The 26,727-nt window shown below is 30.4% G+C and overlaps 2 protein-coding genes and 1 long non-coding RNA gene across 3 annotated transcripts; 2 read left to right on the forward strand and 1 right to left on the reverse strand.

Annotated features, from left to right (window-relative positions):
- Positions 1-3,578: 3,578 nt before the first annotated feature.
- LOC102580583 (serine/threonine-protein kinase STY46-like) lies at positions 3,579-5,648 on the reverse strand. The gene is made up of 6 exons (XM_015306801.1): positions 5,534-5,648; positions 5,275-5,390; positions 4,604-4,797; positions 4,327-4,513; positions 3,887-4,021; positions 3,579-3,787 (listed from the first exon to the last, which is right to left on the reverse strand). Exons 1-6 carry the CDS (start codon positions 5,646-5,648, stop codon positions 3,599-3,601), a joined length of 936 nt encoding a protein of 311 aa, XP_015162287.1. The 3' UTR covers positions 3,579-3,598.
- Positions 5,649-14,498: 8,850 nt separating this feature from the next.
- LOC102580928 (uncharacterized) lies at positions 14,499-15,846 on the forward strand. Its single transcript, XR_001472958.1, has 4 exons — positions 14,499-14,580; positions 14,930-15,160; positions 15,541-15,642; positions 15,769-15,846. It is a non-coding gene; the product is annotated as an uncharacterized lncRNA (long non-coding RNA).
- A 1,823-nt stretch (positions 15,847-17,669) lies between these two features.
- LOC102583360 (protein IQ-DOMAIN 1-like) lies at positions 17,670-20,483 on the forward strand. The gene is made up of 5 exons (XM_006342905.2): positions 17,670-17,941; positions 18,041-18,295; positions 18,921-19,136; positions 19,338-19,445; positions 19,543-20,483. Exons 1-5 carry the CDS (start codon positions 17,876-17,878, stop codon positions 20,179-20,181), a joined length of 1,284 nt encoding a protein of 427 aa, XP_006342967.1. The 5' UTR covers positions 17,670-17,875; the 3' UTR covers positions 20,182-20,483.
- Positions 20,484-26,727: the final 6,244 nt, after the last annotated feature.

Raw genomic sequence — 26,727 nt, forward strand, 5'->3', positions numbered from 1 at the left:
CTATTCTCTCTTTCTAGACTAAATATCAAACAACACGATCATATTAGTTATTAAAAATTTAGACAATCAATCAGAATTAAAAATTTAGGTAAGCATGATCATAGTGCAAAAGTAAAGAATGATGATTTCCTTCTCAACTGATGTCACAAAAAGAAAAGTATCTAAATCAAAGGCTTGTTTCATTTTGGCCTTTTGCTTGTTGAAGTTGCGCTTAAATTATGTTTGATTTGTTTTGCTTGAAGTTACTTATGGAGAAGGAGCTAAACTTTGTCAATATTGGCTACAAATTAAATATTTGAAAAAAAAATAACTTAACTAAAAAACGTTTTTGCTGCCGTATGCATTTTTTTCCTTTTATAATATTTTGATTTACTAAACAAAGAAAAGTGCTGCTAATTCATAGTCTGGAAGTTAATAGTGATTCGAATTACAGCATATTGGCCACCTAGAACCATTAAGCCAACTGTGAAAACATGATCATAATAAAGTGATAATTATTTTCAATATGAAGTCATTTTTTTTAGAAAGTATTTTATCTCAAACATAATCTTTTTCTAAAAAACGGAGAGCCAAAACAATGTCAAGTAATGATAGTAAATTTATACCAAGAATTAGAAGATTAAACCATCCATGAAAACTAAACAAATCTTTTGTTTTCTACCCAACTTTCACTAACAACAAAATTCTCTTGATGCCGCTATACATACTCTCATAAGAACTCATACAACATCAAAGTAATCCAATTTGGCCTAAGACTAAATCCAAACGATAAATACCTCTTTTGTTTTACCTATTAACACGACTATAAGGTATAAGCTAGAATTCGAGAACCTTCCCATCGCGGGGATGTTTTACAACGCGTGAACAGATTAGTCCGACTAAGGAGTGTAGAATGCAGGGCCACACTTGCATTTCCATCCTTCAGGCTCATAATTAGTGTACTGAACTCCCACTCGACCTGTGTTGGTCGGTACTTGTATGGCTTCACAAGGCATACATCCATAGCATTTGTGCTCACAGCTTGGAGGACTTGATCCTATCAATTTCATCTCTTCGTTACTCACATTGCTATTTTCTTCTACTTCCTTCACTTGTCTTTCTCCTTCTATGCTCATATTTCCCTTAGATTGAAAAAAAGAACTTGTTTAGTACTCCATTTGAATACGCTAAATCGCGAAAAAACAGAAATCAAAAGGCAAAGGATGTCGAGAATTACCTTATTTGTACTCAATTTGTTGTGTACAAATTGTTGATTTGATGTCAATGGCCTGCAATTAACACAGGATAAGGAGAGTGCAATTATGATTAGGACGAAATAGCAGAATTTACACTTCATTTTCTACTTGCACACCAACTGTTTGAATAAATGAGGCAATGAAAATTTGAAAGAGAAAGAGACAAAAATAACAGGGGATTTAGAATAATTGGAGATTGATCATTTGGTTCACTTCAAAGGGTGTCCATATCATGATAGCTTTATAAAGGAAGCAAAGGAAAAAGAGGAGGCTCAAAATTGTCAAGCTCCCATTTCCCAAAAAGCAATCCCTTCAAAGCTCCTTGGATTTCTCTAAGCCTCTCTCACTCGGTAAGTTGTATTGGTAAAAACGAAATCTTTACTTCTCAAACAAGTGATACTACTCTTATCCTGCATCTTTCTGGCTAAAAGCCTACACCTTTACAACTTTTTCTTTCAATTTTATTTTTCTTAGTTGTACTAGTCTTGTTTTGACAACTCAAAGTATCTATTTTCTTTCTTTCTTGTTCTCTATATGTACACGTTGCTTCAAATCTTGAAATGAAACTGGAAGTACCCTTTTTAGGTTCTGAGCAACACCTGAATACAGCAGCCTATAGAAATTGCACGTTAATTAACAGGGAAAAATTGTGGGTGCCTAGACTGCAGAGCCACCTATTCCCCCTTTTGGTCATATTCTGGAACTGGACAAGTAGGAAAATCTTTCTTTAAATTCTTTTGAGTTTTTAAATTCAAGAAATAAGTACACAGAATCAATGTCTGAGAGATTCAGTACCCAAAAAAAATCTTAATTTATGTTAGTGAACAAAACTTATATATATAGTACATAATAAAATGTATGAGTAGTTAACTACTTTCATGGATAGGGAAGGTTAGGGGCGCAGCCAAGTAGGATAAAACTTAAACCATTTTGATCTTTTTGTGTGCTTACTTTTCCTATTTAATTTGAACTCCGTTATTGAAACTCTAGCTCCGCGCCTGCTAGGGAGCACTGTGACCAAAATAGTTTTTCTTATTATCCAAAAAGAAGAGCTTGGTTTTCTATTGGATCCTGAAAGGGTTTCTGAATTTATCTATCCAAAGAAATGAAGCCTTTCATTGACTTTTTAGCATTAGGCTAAAGTTGAACTAAGTGAAGTAAGTGCAGCTGATTGCAGCATCACCATTGAATAATGAGTTGCAATAAATAGGGAAGAAAGAATGAGGAGCCAATAATTAAACAAACTTTTTATTTTGGTTCTTTTAACATTTTAGGTAAGAACTGTGAAACCAAACCTGGGAAGCAAGCACATATAAAAGGAAAGCTGATAAGTACCATTCAATGCACTGTTTTTCATTTTCTTTTGCTTTAGTACTAGCTGATGAGTGGCAGTGAAGTAGCATGTGCAGACAAAGTCAGGTGTTAGCAATGTAGTATATAGCATATGGTTTTGAGATTATAGAAAATACTGTTCATTAAGTTTTTGATAAATTATTTGTTACTATCTGCTGCTTTTTTTATTTTGCCGTCTTATTTCCTTGCAACCTTGCGTCGTATTATATCCTACCTACCCTAGACCTTACTTGTGGAATTATACTAAATATGTTGTTGTATTTATTTATTAAGTGAACTTATAACATAAATACGGGATTTAAGCAAACCTACTTGATTCTACTGAACCCATAAGTAAAGTTGTAGCTCCACACAGATTTTAGTATTGAGTTCGTTAAAAGATTGAAGATAATAGTAAAGCCAAGGTTGGTTAAACAATATCATGTACATTTCAAAGTTCTGGGTTCATTGTGGTACTGTGTTTTTAGTATTATTTATTTTCATTGATGTTCAATCAGTGAATGATTTGATGATACACTGTGGTCTCTGTCATTGAATGACCATGCTTTCTGTGTGTTCAAGATTTTGATCAGTTTGATATATTGGGATTAGAGGGCACCAAAAAGTCCTTCCTTTTCTTCTAACAAGCCAAGAACTTTCCTATCAACTAAATATACTTCATTTACCCAAATATAATATTTTTCTGCTAGAAATAAATAACTTTTTGCTTCTACTTCTCTCCGACAGCAAAAAATTGGCTTCTACTTCTATTTAAAAGCATTTTTAGTGATTACCCAAACACGTTTTTTTCAAAATAAATGTTTTTCATTCAAAATAAGTGTTTTTGACGTTACAACAACAATGTCAAACAGACTCTAACAATATAATATAATACAACGGGTAGCAACATCCAAACAAGGTGATGGTGCTTTTCACAATTAATAATACTTCACATCGCCTTCATTAGTTGTCTCTTTTATATGCAAGTATAATCTGCTCCTTCTTATGAACTCCTCTGGTAATATGTTTTTCTAGGCAAAGCAAAACATGTGCTTTCGTTTTCCTGTACTTGTCTGAATGTCTTGTAACATTTGCAACACTTCCTTCATCTCTGGCCTGTTTTGTGGCTTTGCATCCCAACATTTTTGCATTATATCTGATAATGCTGTTGGACAACATTTTGGTATCTCAGGCCTTCGATCCTGAAATTTCCAAAACAACTCGTTAGTACGCCAAATTACTCACATTTAAGTACGTACATATATATAACATGTTGAGTTTTTAACTAACTGATGAATCGATGAAAAAAGGGTAAGTACCATATAAATTTGATTTGAGATTTTACTACGAGAAATGTGTTCAGGATATGGATCTAAACAAGTGTACATTTCCCACAAGCAAATTCCAAAGCTATAGACATCACACTTGTGATCATACGACACTTCGCTCAAAACCTGGTGAAATACAAAAAGAAAGAGAAAAGATAATTTAGTACTTCAATTTACAAAGTAAGTGTTGAAGTTCTTGTAGGAGCATGGAACTCTTAATAAAAAGTCGAGAGAAGTGTTGGAAACACTTCTAAACTTGGCGAGAATTTAGGGGTGTATTTCATTCATGTTGCAAGATCGGGGTGTATTTAAATTTAGTTTGTCAAGTAAAGTGGTGTTTTTAACACTATTAATAGTTCGGAGATGAAACTAATTAACAATTCACGTCGAGTTTAGATGTGGGCCGATAGTTGAAAAATGATGTAACGTACCTCAGGAGCCATGTAACCGATAGTTCCAGTTGTTCCAACCATCATAGGGGGATAATTCAAGCCAAGAGAAAAAAAATGACTTGATATTCCAAAATCAATTATCTTCACTCTTCCAGTTTTGTCAAGAAGTAAATTTTCAGTCTTCACATCTCTATGAGCAATCTTTTCTGAATGAAGGTAACTTAATCTGCAATTTATACGTATTATTAGATAAAAAAATTTAACATATGGTTTAATATGTTTATGAATTAGATAATACATGAAGATGCATGCATACCCTTTAGCAACATCGATTGCAAGTTGAAGAATAGTATCCAAAGGTAACTTATTCTTCATTGTGTATTTTGAAAGATAGGATGTAAGAGTTCCTCCACCAACATATTCCACAACAATGCAACATCCATTTACTGAGCCTTTTTGACATTTCATTTTTATTTTTGACATATCATTCTTTTTTATAGCTCCAATAAACTGCACAAAATTAGTATATATATATATAATTGTCATCAGCTAATATTCTATTATAGGCTCAATGAGAAAAGAAAGGAGGATATTTCTTTAATTTGGCCTCAACAAACATGCATGGTAGGTCCTCCAACTTTGATTGTGCATAAGTAGGAACTTAAATTTGTTTAAAATTAAACATGTAGACACACAAGTCCTACATCGCATACATAATACACGTATGATACCACATAGGATACAAAACTTTCATGTAGGACGCTACATAGGATGAATGTGTCTATTTGTTTAATTTTATACAAGTTTAAGTGTCTACGTGGACACACTCAAAATTAGAAGGTGTAGATGCTAGTTGATACCAAGTTAAAAGGCATATTCATGTATTACGCGTATTTCAAATAAATGCTTCAATAGATGGGAAGTTACTTTGTAAATAAACGAATAATATTATAAGGAAAAAGAGAAAATAATTAAGTAGATATGTACCTTGGCAATATTGGAGTGTTCAAGAGTGCTCCAAATAGAAACTTCTTGCATGAATACCTCTTCCATCAATTCTACTGATGAATTCTTCTTTTCATCTCCCAAATCAAATATTTTAACTGAAATTCATAGAAAGAATGTGTATTAATTAAAAGTCACCAAATTTTTTTATTAATGCATACTACCTATGAACGCATAATTAGAATAATAACAATACTAAAAATCATAAAGATTGAACCCATCGAAAAAAGTTAGTACTCACCAGCGACTTTTTTTCCATCATAAACACCTGCGTAAACTAATCCAAAACCTCCATAGCCAATGAGTTTTTTGACTCTGAGTTTTTTAGGATTCAATTCCCATTCTTCTTTCTCCATGGTGATCTTCATATTTATTAATCTAGCTAGTATTACTTAAAGACCTAATATTTTGCTAACAATTTTTTTATGTGTTGAAATTGTGATGTCTCCCACCCATAATTATATATAGCAATTAGTAAATTCGTTTTCTATATGGAATAGGCTTAATGATATTAGGAAATTGTTTTTTATTTGGAATTGGTTTATTATTTGAAAGATAGATATTAGGAAACTATAATCTGTTTCCTATATGAATGTGCTTAATTAGTTAAATAGCCGGTTAAAGTGAAATCAAATAATTTTATTAATACTAGGCTTCTAGATTCTTCCTCTTTTTTGTTCTATTTCCCTTTCCCACCAAATATTTATAGAACGCTCAATTAGTGAGTTTGACAAAAAAAAAACTAATTATTTCATCGTATATGAACAGGTTGGATTGAAATTAGAGATATTAAAATGGGTTGAAATAAAAATTGAGTTGGATCATGACCCATCCAAATTTACTTTGGGCTCAAATGGGCTAAAAGTCAGGTTGGGTCATGATCCGCTCAATTTGACTTGCTTAATCTCAATATTTTTATTTTTTTTGATGACAAGGGAAACCCGCAGCCGCTACCCTTTGGGTGCGCACAGGGTAAAACCCCCGCTCCTATGCAATAGCTCGCAAACCACATAGGAGAGGTAACCCGCACTAGGCAAACCTGGTTAATCTCAATAATTTTAAGGTATTGTTATTTAACTTTTATAACCAAATTTGAATTTCAACTCAATAAAATAACAAAAATAAGTTTAAAATGGATAGATAAATCCTAGAAGATATGAAATAAAATTTGATTCATACATTCAATATGAGAACATACATTTACACTAATACAAATAAAGAGTCTTATAACGGGTTGAAATTGGTGATTACATTCGGCTCAATTAAAGATTCTTTAAAAATGGATTAAGGCTTGAGTGAGTTAAGATTGAACCCAATTTAAATTATTTTGGTTTCAAAGGCGAATGGGATGAATTACCTATATCTCTTTTTTAACACCCCTAATTCAAAGTTTTAAATATATAGTTCAATACGTATTAGTTAAGAGTTGTTTAAAAAGAAAAATGTTTTAAATCTACTGTATTAATTACAATATTTCATAATGAGTTACTAAGTTTCATGTTAGTTGGTAAATAATCGCAATTGTTTTTTATTGGAATTTGATACTGACAGAGATTATACACACAAAGATTGACGATTTAAAAAATAATTTGTTGTTCTTATTATCATGATCATCTCCTTCCCACTACGGCACTACCTCGTGGAAGTCAAGGGTGGATCGACCGTACCTAGTCGAGCGACACTCCTTCGTTCAAAAATTATATATCGATTAAATTTTAATTTTATATATATATAGTATTGATATTTCTTGATACAAGTTAAATTTTTTAATTTATAGGAGGATCAAGTTTCACGTAATTATATTCGCATAAACTTCATAATGGAATCAACATTATAAATGTATTAAGTTTTGAAGTATAAGTTAATTTTATGTTGGGATAAAGACTATATCTGAAAACCCCGAAGAGAAATTCGATAAATTTGAGATTGAAAATTTCGTCTTTTATAAATTTGATTTGATTTATAAATTTAAAATCCTGACATAAATAATTTAATATGATATTTGAAAATTTTGAATCAACATGATTCATGTACATCCCTAGTCACTCCTATCACAAAAAATAGAATTCAAATGAAAAATCATCAAAAAAGGATCGAATGATGATAACAAATATATATATATATATAAAATACTCCTATGCCATAAGTTTATTTTGGTTCTTTAGATATAATCCAAAGTATATTTAGTGTCTTAATTTTACTAAAGTGGAGCACTTTAAATCTGCCTAATAAAACATGTCTAAAAGTAATAATGCTAAAGTCATATGATATTCACGATATTGTTATAGAGAAATTTAATTGTATTCTTCCACATAAAAGTTAGTATTTCCCTACGATTTTTTTTCGTTATAAAGACCTACGTAAACTAATCTAAAACCTCCATAGCCAATAAGTTTTTTTGACTGTGAGTTCTTTAGGATTCAATTCTCATTCTTCTTTCTTCATGGTGATCGTCAATGTCAACTTTCACACGACCTATCAAGTATTACTTGTTGACCTAGTATTTATTAATATAAGTAGTAATTTTTTATGTGTTATGAAATGTGATGTCCCCACCCTTACGTATAATATATAGTATAGTAATCATAGTAATTAGTAAATACTTTCCTAGGTGGAACGGGCTTACTTAAACGATTATATATTGTGAAATTATAATCCGTTTCCGAGATGAAAGGAGCTTAATTAAATAGAAGGTTCAGAGAATGAGAATGACTATAATGTATTAGATATTTATTCTTTGATTTAAATTGATTTAGCTAATTAAAATATATAATCTAATTTTTATTTTCTTAATATTTAGTCATCTAATTAATATTTATTAGCTTTATTTTTTCATGATTAGGTATTTTTACATTATGATCATTTTCATTTGTGACTTATTAAATTTGTTGTATATTTATTTTATGCGATTTAATTATTATTTTTTATTGAATATTTTGATACCATCATTTCTCTCGTATTTTGTGTTATTTTCTTAAGATATAGCTTAGATAGTTATATTTGATAGTTGATAGAACTAAAGAAATATTTCAAACACAAGTTATTTATATATTGGTATAAGGATTTCACCGGAAAAAATTAAAAAAAAACTGAGAAAATCGACTAACCCAAATGCAAATCTGAATCATGTTTGAGAGGAGGATACTTTTATTCATATCAACAAGCACCTAGTTTTTAAGTTATTATCAAAAATTTAAAGTATCTTTCAATCAACTGCTATTTCTATTACTCTTTTGTTCAATGAAAAAAATATTAGAAATTGAAGAAAGAATTACAGAATTGGATCAAACTCTTTTAAATTATTATTTATAAATTTGAAATTTATGTTGGTATATAAACATTATTTTTAAATATTATTTATGTTATTCTTAAAATAAATAATTATGTTGGTATATAAACAATATTTTTAAATATTATTTATGCTATTTTTAAGAGTATATTCTTATTAAAATGATGGACACGTGAGAAATGCACTAAGGCCTTAGAAAATGATTGGTTGCCTTTTTAACCCTTTGAATATATATTCCACACTAGTTAAAATTGTAAATTAACACTTATATATTTTACAATATTTAAGATTTTAGATTATGGAAGCTTTCTTTTTCTTTTTCGCTTATATAAATTTATTGATTGATACCAGACACACATGCAAAGTGTTTACTAAATCAGTTATAATTAAAAGTCGTAAATTTATCGTTATTTTCTACTTCTAAATTTCTCTAATTACTTCAATTTGAATCAATCAAGTTTAAACATTGGCTTTGTAAGATTGTCTTTAGTTTTTTGAGATGTCTTGTTAGACATTTCAAGTTCAAACTAATTAGATTATCAAATAATTAAATTTATAAAGTTATAAAGGTGTCTTCTTAATTTTGAACGTCTTTCAAAGATCAATAATCACTACAATATCGATTATTTAGATATGTTCTCATAATTAAAAGTAATATGAAATATTATACAAGTAAAAATGATACTCTATTTGGTTATTCAATAAGATTAAGTTTTAATTTTATTTTTAAATATTTCTACTACGTCTAGAATAATTTTGATAGTTATATAACAATTGACCTAATTGATTTTTTTTTAAAAATACTTTAATTAATTAGATCTTACCTAAGATCTAAACATTTGTGGGATAACATTTGTGGTGTTGTGTAATGTACAATAATTTTTATATATATTTGTGATTTCAAAATATTACAAAATCAAAAAATATTATGGTGTCAATTGAAAAAAGAAAATATCACTTATCAATTGTAAGTAATTATCATATATTTTAGGACCTTTTTTAAAAGAATTTTTTAGGTCACCTATTTTATTGGAGTGGCTTGGTTTGCCATTTCTTTTAGCTTACTTTTAACAGGGTGAATCAAGATTTACACTCATTAAAATTTTATTTGTTTTTATTCACATTACTATGTTTATATCTTACCTTGTTGAATTTCCCTACAAAAAAGTTATTACTATCAACTTAAAAATAGATTAAACCCAAATCCGAAATAACAAATAAAAATATGCCTTTAATTGCCAAAAGTTACTCAACTCTACTTGGTCATTTACATTTACCCCTTGTTCATACTATATTATATGTATTATAAGAAAATTTAATATACATATTCTATTTTAAATTTACCTTTGAATGAAAAGTAGCAATAGAAAATATACATGAATGAAAATTAGCATTTACATGAAACTTGTTTTTCATCTTAAAGGCCTTTTGTAAGCTGATTCCAAACCTCTAATGACAATAAGTTTTCAAAGGATCCAATTCTCAAATATTAAGTAGTAGTTTTTTATGTACAATGAATGAGTTTACTTAAATGATTATATATTAGGAAACTATAATCCATTTTCGAGATGGAAGGGGATTTAATTAAATAGAAGGTTCTAAGAATGATTATAATGTATTAATATTTATTATTTATTTTAAATTGATTTGTAATTTTTCTAATATTTAGTCATCTAATTAATATCAATAAAATTTAATAAAATAATAAACATGAGCATCTTATTATTTATTTTTTTAAAAAATAATTTAAAATAAAATTTGTGTTTCAACAAAATTTAATGAAAAAATTATTCGTGATTGGGTGACTTTTTAAGCGAAATATAATAGTTGAGTGACTTTGTAGGTAAAATATTCACAGTTGAGTGACTTTGAGGTTATAAAAGAAAGTTGAGTGATTTTCTATGAGAAGAATTCTTAGTTGGGTGACTTTATGTGAGAATAATCTTTAGTTGAGTGACTTTGAGTATTAAAAGAAGTAGATTTTACACAAATCTCATAGTGTTAAGAGTTAATTACATCTTATCCATAGTCTTTTTAAAATTACAAAAATCACTTAAATTTGGTGTACATCCCAAAAACATCCTAATACATCGCGTCCTAGTTTCGGATACATCCCTTAACCCCCTGATACATTGCGTCTCGGTTTTGAATACATCACTCAGTGTGCCGATACATCCCGTACGTCCTAATACATCGTGTAAAGTGATGTATCCGATCGATACATCGCATAAAGTGATATATCCAATCGATACATTGTGTGAAGTGATAGCATTTGACTGATACATCGCGTAAAGTAACATCCCGACACATCACATACGTCCCGATACATCGTAAAGTGATGTATCCGATAGATACATTGCGTAAAGTAATGTATCCGACCGATACATCACATAACGTACGTAGGGATTTTAGTAATTTTTTCAAATGGTAGAGAATTTTAGAGAATATAATAAAATAAGTTGTGTATTTATGTAATTTTTCCTTAAAAGAATGTTGAATAACTTTCTGTGAAAAAACTATTAGTTGAATGACCATATGAAATATTAACTCGAAAAAACTAATAAGATATGGTATTATTTTTTCTGACATTAATTACTTCATCGTCTAAATTTTTCATCCATTATATCAATTACATTTATGAAGAAATCTAGCATCAAGAACTCACTATTTGGTTATTATAATCGGTGTGTTCTTAAACCACTTAAACAAATTCAATTATTATTCTAAAATACAAAATTAGGGATAAACAAGAACAATTAAATGGGCTTAGGCCTTAGAGTACAATAATTGATTTCATATATAGGATATTAGGCATAGCAATGAACATTTGAGCTAATGCCTAACAGATGCTAAATATAAGACACCAAATTGCAGAAAACAAATGGTAAAAGTCAATAAACTAGCATTTCACGGTAGTTATCATTTTTGTATATTTGTTAATTACTTTATTTCCCCCCTTTGATTTGGTCCTCGTGAACACTACTAAAAAATAAATTCTATTTTCCCACTATACTTTTTATTAAAAAATATTCGGTGGCCATTCTCAAAGTTATTTAAAATTAAATGGTAAAAAAAAAATAGTAATGTTTTCATATTGAAAAATTAAAAAGTTTCTCACTATCTCAATGGACATATATTTTACATCATGTATTTTTCTAGTAAGTTGATTTGGTGGAAAATGAATGAAAAAAATCATCTTCAATAGCAAAAATTCTCCACTAATTTAAGATGAAAAACACTTATGTTTCTAATAATTGAAAGAATCGCAAGAAAATAAACCTTTCACAAGATACAAAGGCAGAGAAGTACATTTGTGTTGAGATTAAAACATTAATCGTGTTATGCAGAAATTAATAATTGCAAAATTTGAATGACCAGAAATCAAACAATAGATTAAATCTATTAAAAAATGCATAATCTTTAATAAGGATTTTAATTGCAAAAAACAAAAACAAAAAAAGACAATAGCGCAAATTCCACCCCTTCCTATACGGAAGGAGGAAAAATAAAAATGGAATCTCAGATCAAAGTCAAAATATTATTCAAAGGTCAAAATATTATTCAAAGGTCACATATAAATTAATAAACTAGAATTTATGACTTTAAATATTTTCCATATATCAACAAGGCTCTATATCTCTAACTCCTTCGTGTTATATATATATTCGACTTCAACTAATTTTGAAATGTTATATGTATCTATATTATAACTTTTTTTACGAGCACGTATCAGGTTTAATTAAGAATATCGAAGTGAAAAACAAGGAAAATCGAAGCAAATCAGAAATCAACTTTATCAATTACATTAATCACGCATTTTCTAATGACTGATTCTGCAGTTATCCTTGAAGAACTCTTGTTAGTTTAAATTAATCTCTATCATTTTTATTTTCTGTATAATTTTCATCAAAACAATTTGAATTTTATTTCTTATAATTATAATAATTTATACAGATGGAAGGCACTAAATTTTGCAACTCTTACACAAAGTTCTGTTTCTTTCTTTGACGTTGGAAAGACAGAGACAACAGTTTCGCGCTGGGCGCGAGCTCAAATCCGGGCTTCAAAGGTACACTATAACAATTACTCCCTCCGTAACACTTTTCAGATTTCGAGATTCAAACAAGTTTATTTTTTATCATAATTTTTTACACATTTTAAAAATATTTTGAATTGTCAGTTAGCACTTTTTACATAGTTTATAGGCATAATACATATATTGAACCCTAAACTTGACTTCAAATTTTAACTTTGACCTCCAACTTTCATTGTGCACAAACAAACACTTTAATTATTCAATTTTTAAATAAATAAACACGCAATTTTTGCAGCCAAAGAGTGTGAAATGCAAACGCTCCAACGTGTATTAGTGAGCCACTCAATGACTGCCAACTAATTAAATATTTCACACGTCATTTTAGAACTAAAAAAATCAAAATTAATTTTAATTTATATACAAGAATCAAAATTAATTCCTCCTAATGGTTTTTAGAGCTTGGAGTGCATTGTTTGACGGAGCTTAGAGGTTTGTTGATGGCTGGCTTCTTGGTTTCGGTGTTTGTGGTTGTTGGGTCCGTTTTCATGGGGTTTGGGGGGTCATTTGGTTGCTGTTTTGTGTCTGATTCAAGCTGCTGGTTGCAGCAGTGTTGTTTCGTGGTGATTCTCGCCGGAGATGGCGGATCTGATGGGTTTGGGGTCGGGTATTTGGTGGGTTTAGCGAGCTCGAAGCTCCTTCGCTTCATGGGTTGTGCTCCGGTGTGGAGGAAGAAGGAGAACTGCTGGGTTGGAGGTACTTGCTTGGGGTCATTTGGTGGTGGCGTTTTGCCTGAAAAAGAAGAAAATGAACGGGAGTTTTGGGTTGCCGGAGATTGGCCAAAATCCGAGGGGTAGAGTTGTCATTTCAGCATTTTTTTACTGTTGTGGGACTCGAAAATTACTCCTAACTCGCGCAGAATACGTGCACATCACGCATTTTGCCAAGTAGGATTCGCGTGTTTATTTATTAAATGGTTGGATAGTTAAAGTGCCTGTTTGTGCACTATGAAAGTTGGAGGTCAAAATTAAAATTTGAAGCCAAGTTTATGATCCAATATATGTATTATGCCTAGTTTATATATATAAAAAATTTAATTTAAAAAATTTGAAGATTCCATGCGTAAATTACCGATCAAACTTGAACTGTTTGATTCTCGATTTACTAATTTATATATATATATATTTTTATAATTTGTTGGTGTAGATTGGAAAGGGCTCGTCAAAGAATGAGAAGGCTCAAAAACTAGCTATCAAGAGCTGGTTAGAAGCTGTAAGTGAAAAATGTTCTCTTATAAAGCACAAAATTAATTTAGCGATAATATTTGTTATGCACTTCATATTAATTCCATCTTTTTTATTCCATAGCTAATTTATCGCAATTTTTATTATGGTTATTTTTCTGAGCTAATTTCACGATATATATTACGAATTTATTGCTAGTAATTTTTTTGACAACATTTTTTTTTTAATGCAAATTCAGATAGACCCACGCCATCGATATGGTGTCAACCTAAATCGTTATCATGATGTGTGGTGCAACAGTGGAAGTTCACAACCATTTTTCTACTGGTATGTACTATTTAGAACTACAAGAAAACTAAAATTAATTATAAATCTCATTGATAATCTGTTGCTAAATTGTTCGTAGCTAACATTTCTTTAAAACAAGTGTTGCTAATCTATTCTAACTAGGATTAGCAATGAAATTTTTGTTTAGCTACAAAATTTATCCATGACTACTTCTTAGCTTTTTAGTAGCTACAACCAAAAAAAAAAAATTGGTGATCTTTTTAGAAGCTCAATTATATAATAGTGATCACTAGCTAGCTACTTATTTTTATTATTAATTTTGTTTGTGCACTATAAAAAATTACAGGTTAGATATTGGTGATGGAAAAGAAGTTATTGTGGAGCAATGTTCAAGGAGTGATCTACAGTCCCAATGCATCAAGTATCTTGGACCAGTAGGAATTTTATTGCCAATTTTAGTCTGATTATAGTAAAAATAAGGATATAATAATTATCAGTATAGTTTATATTTCTAATGTTTGTCCAACAGTCATCCTTTATAACAATATTTCTAACGATTTCTTGTATCCTACAATCAAATCCCTCTAAAAACGTCGTTTATCCAGATTATTTTTTTTACTATTATAACTAAATGTTAGTATTATAATGAACATATATAATGACATAACATGAAAAGAAAATCCGAATATATATATATATATATAGGGAAATGTTGTTATAGAAGACGATTGTTGGTAGAGATGGAGTATTTACTATGAAATATTTTTTTTGTAATTAATGCAGAAAGAGAGGGAAGCATATGAAGTAATTGTGAAGAATGGAAAGCTTATTTACAAGAAAAATGGTGTTTGTGTGGACACAATTGAGGGTACCAAATGGATATTTGTGCTCAGTACCTCAAGGACCTTATATGTTGGTCAGAAGCAAAGACATCATTTTCACCATTCCAGTTTTCTAGCTGGAGGTGCTTCTCTTTCATCTGGAAGATTGGTCGTCTCTAATGGGGACCTCGAGGTACGTATTTTATGAGTTTTGAATTTTAAAACAAATCACTTCAAGTGTTAATAATTATGTTCTAAATTTAATATTTGTACATATTCATGAAGAGATCTCTATTCATGAACGAAAACGTATACAGCCTACAAGCTTCTAGCTCCGCCTTTGACCGATGTCTTTGTATACAAATTATCTTTCTTATACCCACCCTCCAACACATCTCACGACACCCCTTACTCCGATCCCACCCCATAATATTTACCTAAATTATATTTTTGTGATAATACTTTTTATAGTACTTACCAATCTGCACTAAAAAATAGATAAAAAAAAATATATCTTGATAAATATTTTTGGTGAAAAATATTTTTTTTTCCTCATGTAATTAATTTTGACAGGCAATATGGGCATACAGTGGTCATTATAGACCAACAGAAGAACAGTTTGAGGAGATAATAAGCTTTCTTCAGGACCACCATGTTGACCTCACCAGTGTTAAGGTCAATATATTTATAAATTGATGCTATTTTAAATTAGTTGATCTGCTAAATATGGATTATTAATATAATTAAGGTAAGGATTAATTAACTAACTATATTTTTATTTTTATTTTGTTCTTAATCCAGAAATTCGCGATAGATGATGACATAGCACCCAACAAGTCAAAAATATGAAAAGATGATTGCACCAAATAAAAGAGAAAATTCGAATAAATCATTTTTCTCCAGTCATAGGAGGAGAAAGTTTCCTATACGTTTTTTGCAAGCACTTTCATGTAAACAAATTATAGGGAAATTATAATAGAAGTGTTCTTTATTAATCATCGTCTACTTCATAAAAAAAATTATAACAAAAATAAATACGATTTTAGTGCACCTGTTATTCAGTACCTTTAGTTTATATTCAAGAGAGAAATATATATTTTATTTTAAACATATTTATTTGATTTCTTATAGAAACATGTTTTGACTTTTGTCATTAAATTTACGCTTGTATGGATATGTCCATGAAATTTAATTTGGATTCAAGATTCAAATCAAGTAATAAAAAATGATTCAAATTCAAAAAAAATTAAAATCTTAAAATTTGAAATTCTCTAATAAATGTTACCAGGAAAAAGACCAGATATAAAGAGGGAGGAACATCAGTTGATTTCAGAAAACGACATGAGAAAGAACCAAAAAAAATGTCGATTAGACAATATTTAAGTGAAATAACTAAGAGTAAAATGGTAAATTTTAACTCATTTTCATACTAAAATAAAACACAAAGAATTTAACTTTGCTCACGAACCAAACAATACAATACAATACAAGAGAACAACTTTTTGCAAGCTTGGAAATGAACAACCAAAGTACACAATTACTAGATTTCAGAAGTTTACCCATTTTGAAATTACTGTGTGTCTGGAATTTCATATGGTTAATTCCACGCACATATGATTGAAACTAAACCATTTTATCTAAACTTAGTCATTTTTACCAACCAGTTAGGATAAAGTGTTCATTCATAACTTCAGCAACATCGAGATATTGGCCCATGACCGTGTTTACTTCATCTTCAAGAGCAAGCATCCTAGCTCTCAGGGCTTCAGGCGACCAATGAAATGTATATGCAATTTCTGACAAATATCTTAAATTAGAGTCCATAATTATATCAAAATAGATAGATGCCTGAAAAAAAGAGGATAATGATATCCAAATAAGATACCCATGAAATTTTTACAATCGAAACATGGAAGTAGTTTTAAGGTCCTTTGCACTTTGTCCTGGTCTTTAATTTTTGTCCATCATTACAAATAACAATTTTTTTTTTTCTAATCATCATGTCACAAATTATGTCCGCATGACTTCAACCCTTAAAAGAACTTATGTCCTGCCAGATAGAAGTCCAATTTTCAAAATATAAAAAATAAAAATCAACTCATTTGAAAGGTAATAAGCTTAATTTCATCGTACTTTGTCATTTTTTTTGGTTTCCCATCCGGTATTTGGTATCCACATTAGAGCTCGACTAAATTCAAATTTGCACCGGAAAGTCCCACATTGAAGGTAAAACGCTCTCTAACAAAGGTGACTTTGTACCCAAGAGAGCTCTAACCCGAAACCTCTTTGATCAAGGATTAAGGAGTAATTACCACTCCACCACAACCCTTGTTGGTCGTTATACTTTGTCATTGCTATGTCTTTTATATAATTTAATTTTTTGTGTTTAGTCAAACTCCGTCAAATCGAGACGGAGGGAGCAATAGTTCATGGAATAAGGCGCACGGAACCCACGTCGTGAGGCGCGGGGACTTTGTTTGATTATTACTTCGCACTTTACACGCAAATTTATTAAAACTTTAAAGCATGTTTTAACTAATCTTATTTTCCGGAAATTCCTTTCACTTTCCCACTAGTTTATTGTATTGCGTCAGTTTAAACTAAGGTCGGAAAGTGCAAAAGTCATCCAAAACGACGTCGTTCTTCTTTCCAAAAACTATCCGTTACAGCTTTTTCCTTTTTTTCGAATTTTAAAATTCAAAATCAAAGAAACTCATAGCTGTAGTAATTAAAGCTCCTCAAATCTCTTCGAATTCTCAAATCCCAACATTTATCTTTAAGTTCCTTTAAGTTTTCAGACAGCATTTTCTAAAATTGTTCTGTCTGTTCTGTTTTTCCTCAAAACAAAAACCATTTATCAAGCTGCAGAAACTGTATCAAGACCATATTTTTCAAGAATCGCTTAAAAATGGGTGGTTCGGGGAAGTGGATTAAATCTTTAATCGGTTTAAAAAAGAATCAATCAAATGATTCTGTAAGTTGAATTGGCTAATTCTAGTATACTCTGTTTCTGTTTTATTTTTTGTTGATGTTTTTTGATAATTTGAATTGTTTTATTTGGGGGATTTTGCAGGAGAAGGGTAGTGGAAAGAATAGAAAATGGAAGCTGTGGAGGAGTGCATCGGGTGGAATTGCTATGGCGTTTTCGAAAGGTGTAAAAGGGGGTGGGAATTTAGGAGATTCGGATGAATCTGAATCTTCATTCCTGTCTGACAGTGCTTTGGCTGCTGCTATGGCTACTGTGATCAGAGCTCCGCACAAGGATTTTGTGGTTGTGAAACAAGAATGGGCTGCTCTTCGAATTCAGGCTGCGTTTCGTGGTTTTCTGGTAATTTGAATGATTTGGGACCCAAAGTTGTTAACTTTTTTGTTTTACTTGGTTTAGCTTATTAATCCGTGTAGAAGATTAGTAGATAGCTAAGCATTGTCTTGCTTTTAGTTTTTTTTTTCATAAGTACTTGAAGCCTCTCTACCTCAACGAGGTAAGGGTGAAGTCTGAGTACACTCTACCTTCCCCAGGCTCCATTCGTGGGATTTCACCGGGTATTATGTTCTTGTTGTTGCTCTGTTTGTAATACTTAGATGTGACTATGAAAGAAATTGAATTTCTTGCATTTGGAGAAATTTTGTTGAAAATTGAATCAGGAATAATTGCAATTCAAGAGGAACAGATCTAGATGAGTGTATAATTTGGAGGTAACTGCTTGATTGTATGTTGAGTGACAAAAACTAGACCTATAACACCTTAAATCCTTTTTCTTTTTTTTTCTCTTGTCTGAGATGAGCTTAAATGGAGCGACAATATTAGTGTTGACTCGAGATTGAGGCATAGTTCTTTCTCTAAATGTAGAGATGTTGCCTTGTTATATGTCCTTGTAATATTTTCGCTCCCACTTGATGTTTTGCAAATGATTTAAATAGCTAATGAGAAATTTTTATTGTTATGTCAAAAGGCAAGGCGGGCGTTAAGGGCACTCAAAGCAGTGGTTAGGCTACAAGCTATATTTCGTGGGCGACAGGTGAGAAAGCAAGCTGATGTAACCCTCAAGTGTATGCAGACTCTTGTCAAGCTGCAGTCTCGAGTTAGAGCCCGATGCCATCAAACATCCGTTGATGCTACACAAGGGTCTCTTGTTGATAGCCAAGCTGATCCAATTAAGCAAGCTGAGGTATGTAGTTTCTCTATAACAGTACTGTTTGACCTGATACATATTTTTTAGCTGCTATAGCGAAATATTGTTATAGAGAATATATTCATTGGTTCCAAAATCTGGTTGTTATAGTGAAATTTTATTACATTCCTGACTGCCATCGAGAAGTCTGACTGTATTATTCGTTGCTTCAAACTATCCAATTTTTCGCTTTCTCAGGGTGGATGGTGTGATAGCCCTGGCACAGTGGATGAAGTGAGGTGTAAGTTAAAAATGAGACAAGTTGGAGCAATTAAGAGGGAGAGGGCCATTGCATATGCCCAACAGGTATCTTGGTTAACTCCTTAAACATGTAATATGACACAAAATTTCTTTATACATGTAACTAACTGGCCTGAAAACACATTTAACTGATCTATTTCAGAAACTGAGAACAAACCCCAGCCCGAATTCAAGAACAAGGAAAGTTGAAACACCGAATAAGTTCAAGGCTAATGGGGATTCAGTTTGGTTAGAACGTTGGATGGCGAGTAAGCCTTGGGAAAACAGACTGGTGGAAGATTTCCATACTGATGCATCAGGGATGACTCCGAGTTCTAGGAAGTATGAAGATTATGATGCTGGATCTTTCACTGACCGTAGTTCAGTGAACATTAGGCGGAATAACATGTCTACCAGGATATCTACAAGAGGACCAATGAGTTGTCAAATTGCTAATTCATCTTCTGAGCCTTATACTGATTATTATCAATATGATGATAGTACGACTTCTCATTCTTCCATATCGACTTCTGAAACTCTTGGATCGAATCAGACACCTCCGGAAGAGGGTCATAGCAAGAAACCAAACTACATGAATCTCACAAAGTCTATTAAGGCGAAGGTTAAGCAGAGGAATTCAAATTACTTGTCTCACAGTATGCAGAGGAATTCAACTGATAACTTACATGTCCATAGGAAGTCAAGTCCACTTTCGAGGACGATAGCAAGGAGAAGTGCTGATTGTGATCTTTATTCAGTTGATCTGTGTAAGGATCTCTACCCTCCCTCAAATGCATTTTGATCATCTAATCTGGAAGACGAAAGGCGATTGGTGTTATGAAAGGGGAGTTTTAGTGAGTTTTATTTGTCCATTTAGCTCAACAACTTGTTGTCTTGATAGTAAAAATGAGTTTCTTTTGTTTACATAAATTTAGACTTAACCAATACATAATGCATTAGATGAGATTTTCTCTAGAAAGCTGATTTACGAGTTGATTGTTGTGATGGTCACTCAACTAGTAGTAATTATCTCGGAAAGTGTGTATCATACTGTGTGCTTTTTGTTGATTGTGTAAGAGTTTCTGTTTGTTTTCGGACAACTTATTGGATGGATAATGTTTTTGCTCTTGATTCGGGTTATTTATGCAGGTAAATTTTTAGAAATATAGCATCTCCAGTATATCAAATCAGATATATGAGGACTTTTAAAGAAATGTATGAAGGTCTTGAACAACTTCCTTGTTAAGTTTATATTTAATGTTAAAAGTTCATATTTAATGTTAAAAGATTGGTAAACAACAAGTCAACAAGACTTAGAACTGGAATATCACTAGAGAAAACACACACTTTGTTTCAATATTTGAAAACATTTAACTTTAACACATTTTGTGTTACCTTTGTGGTCTGTGGATAAGTTTATAGTCGCATGAATATTTATGACATGTTCTGAATCCAGAACTTCAAGTTCTGAATTCTAGCTAGCCGCTTTGAGTAAACCTTACCCCAACCGGGTGTCACACTATGGCTAAGCATGCATCTATTAATTTGGTGTAAATGACTGGTGTAAGTAAATTTACGGTCTTTTCGTGTTATAGATTGAAATCTAGATTAATAATTTATAAATATTAAATGATAATTTCTTTAAGATAATGAAAAAGTCCGAATCAAAGTTATTTGGGTTCTGCCGAATCCACACCTTCTACTCTATCTCTGCTTGATGTTAGCTATTACACAAATATTATGACATATTTAGAGTTATGCATTTCAATTAAAAAAATTGTTCTTTCCTGAAATATATGTCAATTCAAACTATATCGCATTAATTGAAATAGAGGGTATATTTCTTTCATTCTTCTAATCATGAGTCACAACTATAAGGTACAAAATATGGAAGTGAATTAAAAATTACTGAAGCCCATAATTTGGGCTTGCTTAAAGATTGGATCACATGCATGCATCAATTTGGACAATGATGATTTTTTACAAGAGGAAGAAATAATAATGAATCTCGTCTTGAAGTTTTCAAACTTCATCCCATTTTTGTGCTTCAAATAGACTACTCATGAAGAATGGATATATCGTTGGTGAGTCCCATCTCAAGAAGGACATTTGAGCATTTTATATAAATTCCATTAAAGGTTTTAACGACTTTGAATGAAATGTCCTTAACTCAATTGCTGCTAAATGTTTTTGTTGCAATACTAAAAGGAGAATATATTAATGTTTCTTTTGTTGTAGTGCATGTGTAGCGGGAGCTTAGTGTACTGAATTTCCCTTAAGATCTTGAAGCTTGAAGTCTTTGGAGTAACTGATTTCGAGTTGTGAAAACAGTCTCTCTTGCAAAAATGTAGGAATAAAGTTGTGTATATAGATCCTTATAAACTGATCCTTTTTCAAATCTTATACATAGCGGGAGCTTAGTGTGCCGAGTTGTCCTTCACTATATACTAAGATCTTGAGCTTGAAATATAAGTTATGCATGTGAGGATTTGGAGCTTAATATTTCTGTTATAAGATTCTGTTTGGGATGGAAATAATTGATAGTAAGAGCCAAAGAAGTACTACTTGCTCGAGTTTGGATTTTGACTGATCTTAGGATCAGACATGATATTAAATTATGATATGAAATTAAGTTAGTTTAAAACTAAAATTTAATTTGAACATATAATTTGAATTTTGCAAGTTATGTTTTCTCTAATTAACATGAAAACGCTAAGATTTGATTTAATATGTCACAAATATAATGTTTGTAACTTTGTCTTCATAGCTAAATTGTTATCTCAAAGATTCTACCTAGCTAGGCATAGGTATCCAATGTTCTGTCTGCTGTAAGAATTGGGTTTGACGAGAATAGAGTGTACATAGATTTTATTCTTATTTCGGAGATGGAGAGAGGATCGGATAGACCATAGGCTCAAGGAAACTATAAACACAGTATTTATTGAAACATAAATAGTAATAACAACGAGAAAGTAATTAGAAAATTGAAGCATATATAAGAGACTACCCTTAGTAATAGAAAACTAAGAATGAGAAATATAGAAACAATAAAAATACCGAAACTATCTATTACTAGTCTTTTACCTTAATTTTCGACCTCCACAACCTGTTATCGAAATAGTCTAAATATATTTTCTATTGTTATTATAATTTAATTGATTATACAAGTTACAAAATATTAATGTATAGTTTTTTTTTTTGTTTTTGGTCCTCTCTATTTAAGTATTTTTTTTTATTGCATTCACTAATGTCTACTTAAACTTAAACACATTAAAATTGAAAAGAAAAAAGAATTAGAGAGTGTGTGAAAGTGACAAGTACCAAAAAGCTATGATTTTGGTAGATAAAAGACAAGAATGTTGATAGGAATTTCCTTAATAATAAGTTGGGATAAGAAACAAAATTTAAGCAAAGGATGTGTCCCCTAAAAAGCAAATAAACACCTTGTGCCATTAATTGTTGCATGTGCAAACTATATACAAATTCAAGATTCTTGTTTGGTCCCATTTAATTCTTTTATACTTCCCTCTCAAGCATCAACATATAATTTGTCGTTACGTATTTAGCCGAGCTCAATAACTTTAGTTCAAATTCAATAAATTAGTAATTTTAAAATCTATCAACTTAAAAAAAATTTAAAATTCATAAGCTTCAAATTCTAACTACATCTGATGTGACATCTCAAACCAATGACTTTTTTTTTTTTTTGATTTGTTAAGCAAGACTTGAAAAGGAATAAAAGACTGTTTCAAACATTTGGTCCCATTTGTTTCTTTGCTTTTTCTGAAGTCTTTTTTTATTTTACCATTAACCACATGTTTGAATGATCATTTTCAACGACGATTATATATTCAGTCGAGCTCACAATAATTTTTAATTTAAATTCTATAGATTATTAATTTAGAATATATCAACTTAAGAAAAATACGTAAATTTCAGAATTCATGAATTTTAAATTTCAACTTCACCTGATATGATATCTCGAACCAACTTAACTGTTAGGGTTTTGCTATGATTTTCTTACCTTATTTGAAGTTTATTTTTTCTTAAGAAAAAGTAAAAGTATTACCATAAATGCTTGAACTTTTCGTGAAAGGAAAACATTATTTTCTTCCATATTTGGTTTATTCTTTCCTTAGAGGAAAAGTTTGGAACTCTATAAATTGAAGACCCTCTTTTCATACCAACAATAATACAATGGAATCTACAATGTAGTCGTTTAGAGAGTTTTGTTTATGAGAAGATTTTCTCTCTACTTTTAATTAGTTTTTAATTATGTAGGTCAATTGGTCATATCAAATAATAATATTATGGCTTTTAGTATAGTTTTATGTGTCGTCTAATTTATCGACATATGATTTGCAATTGTAAACTTCCACATGATGTTCTAATCACATTCGAACCCAACATTTACAATGAATAGAAGACTATTTCAGAGCATTTGGTCCCATTTATTTCTTTGCTTTTTTGAAATCTTTTTTTGATTTTACCATTAACCACATTTTTGAATGATCATTTTCAAAAATCTATGCATTTAATGTGGTTCTCATGGTGGTCGATATATTCCAAAATTGCCTACATGATCGAATGTCATTTAACGAAACTGCTTACTCTTTTTAGATATCTACTCTTGTTATAGGCTTTGCCCCCTCCTCACTTAGGGTTCCCATTGAAAATCAATGTTTGTGCATCTCTTTATAAATTTTACTTGTGCGATCATAAGCGATATGTTATTGTTGTAATTAGAGGCGCACTCAGAATTTGAGTTCAACAAGGACACCACTAACTTTAGTATACAAATGTTTGAGGTGATGGAATAACGAGTTTCATAGGCGAAATGACCTGGGAGGCCCCTATACTTGATTTCGTTTGTCAGTTGAACCCTTCTACTCATCACTTTGCCAAATGAACCCTTAAACTCGATGAAACTCTATTTTTTAAATCCGTCTAACCATTAACCGAGCTTATGCGGCACTAAAATGGTGGGATTGGACAAATGTGTGACCACACGTGTTTTGAAGGAAGTGAATACAATATTGTTATTTTAAAATCGTCAAAATTATGAGACAAAACAATAATAATAAATTTTTAAATTATTTTTTTTGAAAACCTCCTTCTTCTTCACTTCACCCACACGTGTTTTGAAAATCACTTTATAAGAAATTTATGATTGAGTAATTAAAAAGTTTTGAAAAATATTTTCTCAAAGAATATTATTTATATGACACGTTAATTTTTTTTTGTCAATCTCAAGAAGAATATTACTTTATTTTATTTTAATTTATTTATCTTAATTTACTTTTTAGTCTATTTTAAAAAGAATGTCATTTTTCTTAATTTTGTAACTTTCAACATGACATTTTTAAACATCAACAACATTACATTTTCTACATATCTTCAATTTAAGATCATAAAATTCAAAAATTGTTTTTATATTCTTAAGCTACATGTCAAGTCAAAATCAATAACAAATTGAAAACGAAGGAAGTATTTTTTTTTATAATTAAAAATAACCTATTAACTTTAAAATTCCTTCGTGATTTGTCATATAAATGTCTTTTATGTTTGAATTGTCTTGTTTAAAGTATTTTAAAGCTAAAATCGAATTTAAGCACTTCTATAATATTTGAATTAAAAACAAGTTAAGTCAAAATAATGAGAAAAAAAAATAATGAAAATAAGCCAAAAGTTATACGTTAAAATTTTATGACCTATAAGTCATACGCCAAAAATTAATTCAACAAGCTCTAAAATTTGTTTTAGATCTTAATTTTTTAAAACATTTTAGAAAAAATATGTATTTAATTAAATAACGTTGCATAAATATAAATAGCAAGAAGAATAAAATATATTTATAGTCCAATCACTTAATGTAAAATGTCCAACATCAAAGAATTTCTTATAATAAAATATATAAAAAAAATTTATGTTGTTTGTGTATAAATATTATAAACACATGCAACTCATTGAGGACATAATCCTAGATAGGAAGGTATGGAAGTCAACGATTAGGGTAGAAGGTTAGTAGGTAGTCGTGAATTGTCTAGCTTTTCTAATTAATTTCGTTATTTCCTTTGCATCAATTATCATATTATTTGTTGTTGCTATTGTTATTTTCTTCCACTATCCTTTTAGTATGTTTTACTTAAGCCGAAAGTCTATCGAAAACAACTTCTTTACCTTCAGAAGCTAGGGTAATGTTGCGTACACGACCTCACTTATGAGATTTACTAGATATGTTATTGTTGTTATTGTGTATAGATATTATAAAATCAATGAGGCCCCCTGTCATTAGGGTACTGTAACCTACACTGCATCTTCTTCAACTGCTAAATATGTAGGTAGAAGGGAATAAGAACATACACACACATGGACCATATGTTTATTTAATTATTATGTTAATCATGTCCTACTACTATTATTCATGAAATTTTGTTTTGTTGCATTTAATTAATCACATTCATATGTACTCAATTAATTACCCTTCACTTCATGACCCCCAGATTAATAATTAATTAGAAAAGCATAGTTGACATAATGTGCGACATAATTATTATTACTATGACAGCATTTTCATATCCTAACATGAATAGGAGTGCCAGATAGTTGGAATTACTCCATCTTTAACTAGAGATTTTAAATTTGAGTTTTCAAAAAGAGCTCCGCTATGCATAAATTTGATTTTAGTCAAATTAGCCTAATATAAATATCGAACATCGGGTGAAAATCCAAAAAAGAGAAGGAAAAAAAATACATATTCCCTTTAAATTAGTTGATTTTGTTAAGACAAATTAGTAAGCAGCTGTCAAATTTTCTTTGGGTTTCTAAGTGGGACACTGTAAAACCACGTGGGACCTACTATTTCTGCATGGATGACTCGTGCTTTGAGATTATGATTTTTTAAATTTTAAATCTCTAAAATAGTGAAAATTGGAATTTTAAATTATGAATTTAATTTTATTAAAATTATATATATTTATATTCTGTTAAAAAAGATTTATCATTTTCAATTTTACAGAAAAAACAAGACTTATGATTGATGTGAAAATATTGTTTATACCATGTGAAATGATTATATTAAGAAATAGATAGTTAGGATTGTTGTTGACTAAAGAATTTTTATAAATTTTTGTGTATTTGAAAGTTTGTATTGCAAACACTTATTAATAGAAGGAACACGAAGATATACGATATACGGTGTCTTAGGATATTTCGATTATCTTGTTTATGAACTATAACTTGCTCATTTAATAAGATTGTATAAGATTTATAGTTTTCACACCTTGTGAAATTTTCTAATTTTATTGGTTGGCGGTTGGGGGGGGGGGGGGGGGGGGTAAGCCCTTTA

This window comes from Solanum tuberosum, unplaced genomic scaffold (genome assembly GCF_000226075.1).
Source record: "Solanum tuberosum cultivar DM 1-3 516 R44 unplaced genomic scaffold, SolTub_3.0 scf00040, whole genome shotgun sequence".
Lineage (NCBI taxonomy): Eukaryota > Viridiplantae > Streptophyta > Magnoliopsida > Solanales > Solanaceae > Solanum > Solanum tuberosum.

Bases quoted from the DNA above. Each gene is read 5' to 3' on its own strand.
- LOC102580583 (XM_015306801.1), bottom strand. From the start codon at position 5,648: ATGGAGAAAGAAGAATGGGAATTGAATCCTAAAAAACTCAGAGTCAAA. The intron at 4,022-4,326 runs GTACGTTACATC...GTATTTCACCAG, and splicing joins TCGGTTACATGGCTCCTGAG to GTTTTGAGCGAAGTGTCGTA. The intron at 3,788-3,886 runs GTACTTACCCTT...CGTACTAACGAG, and splicing joins TCTCAAATCAAATTTATATG to TTGTTTTGGAAATTTCAGGA.
- LOC102583360 (XM_006342905.2), top strand. From the start codon at position 17,876: ATGGGTGGTTCGGGGAAGTGGATTAAATCTTTAATCGGTTTAAAAAAG. The intron at 17,942-18,040 runs GTAAGTTGAATT...GGGATTTTGCAG, and splicing joins AGAATCAATCAAATGATTCT to GAGAAGGGTAGTGGAAAGAA. The intron at 19,137-19,337 runs GTATGTAGTTTC...TCGCTTTCTCAG, and splicing joins ATCCAATTAAGCAAGCTGAG to GGTGGATGGTGTGATAGCCC.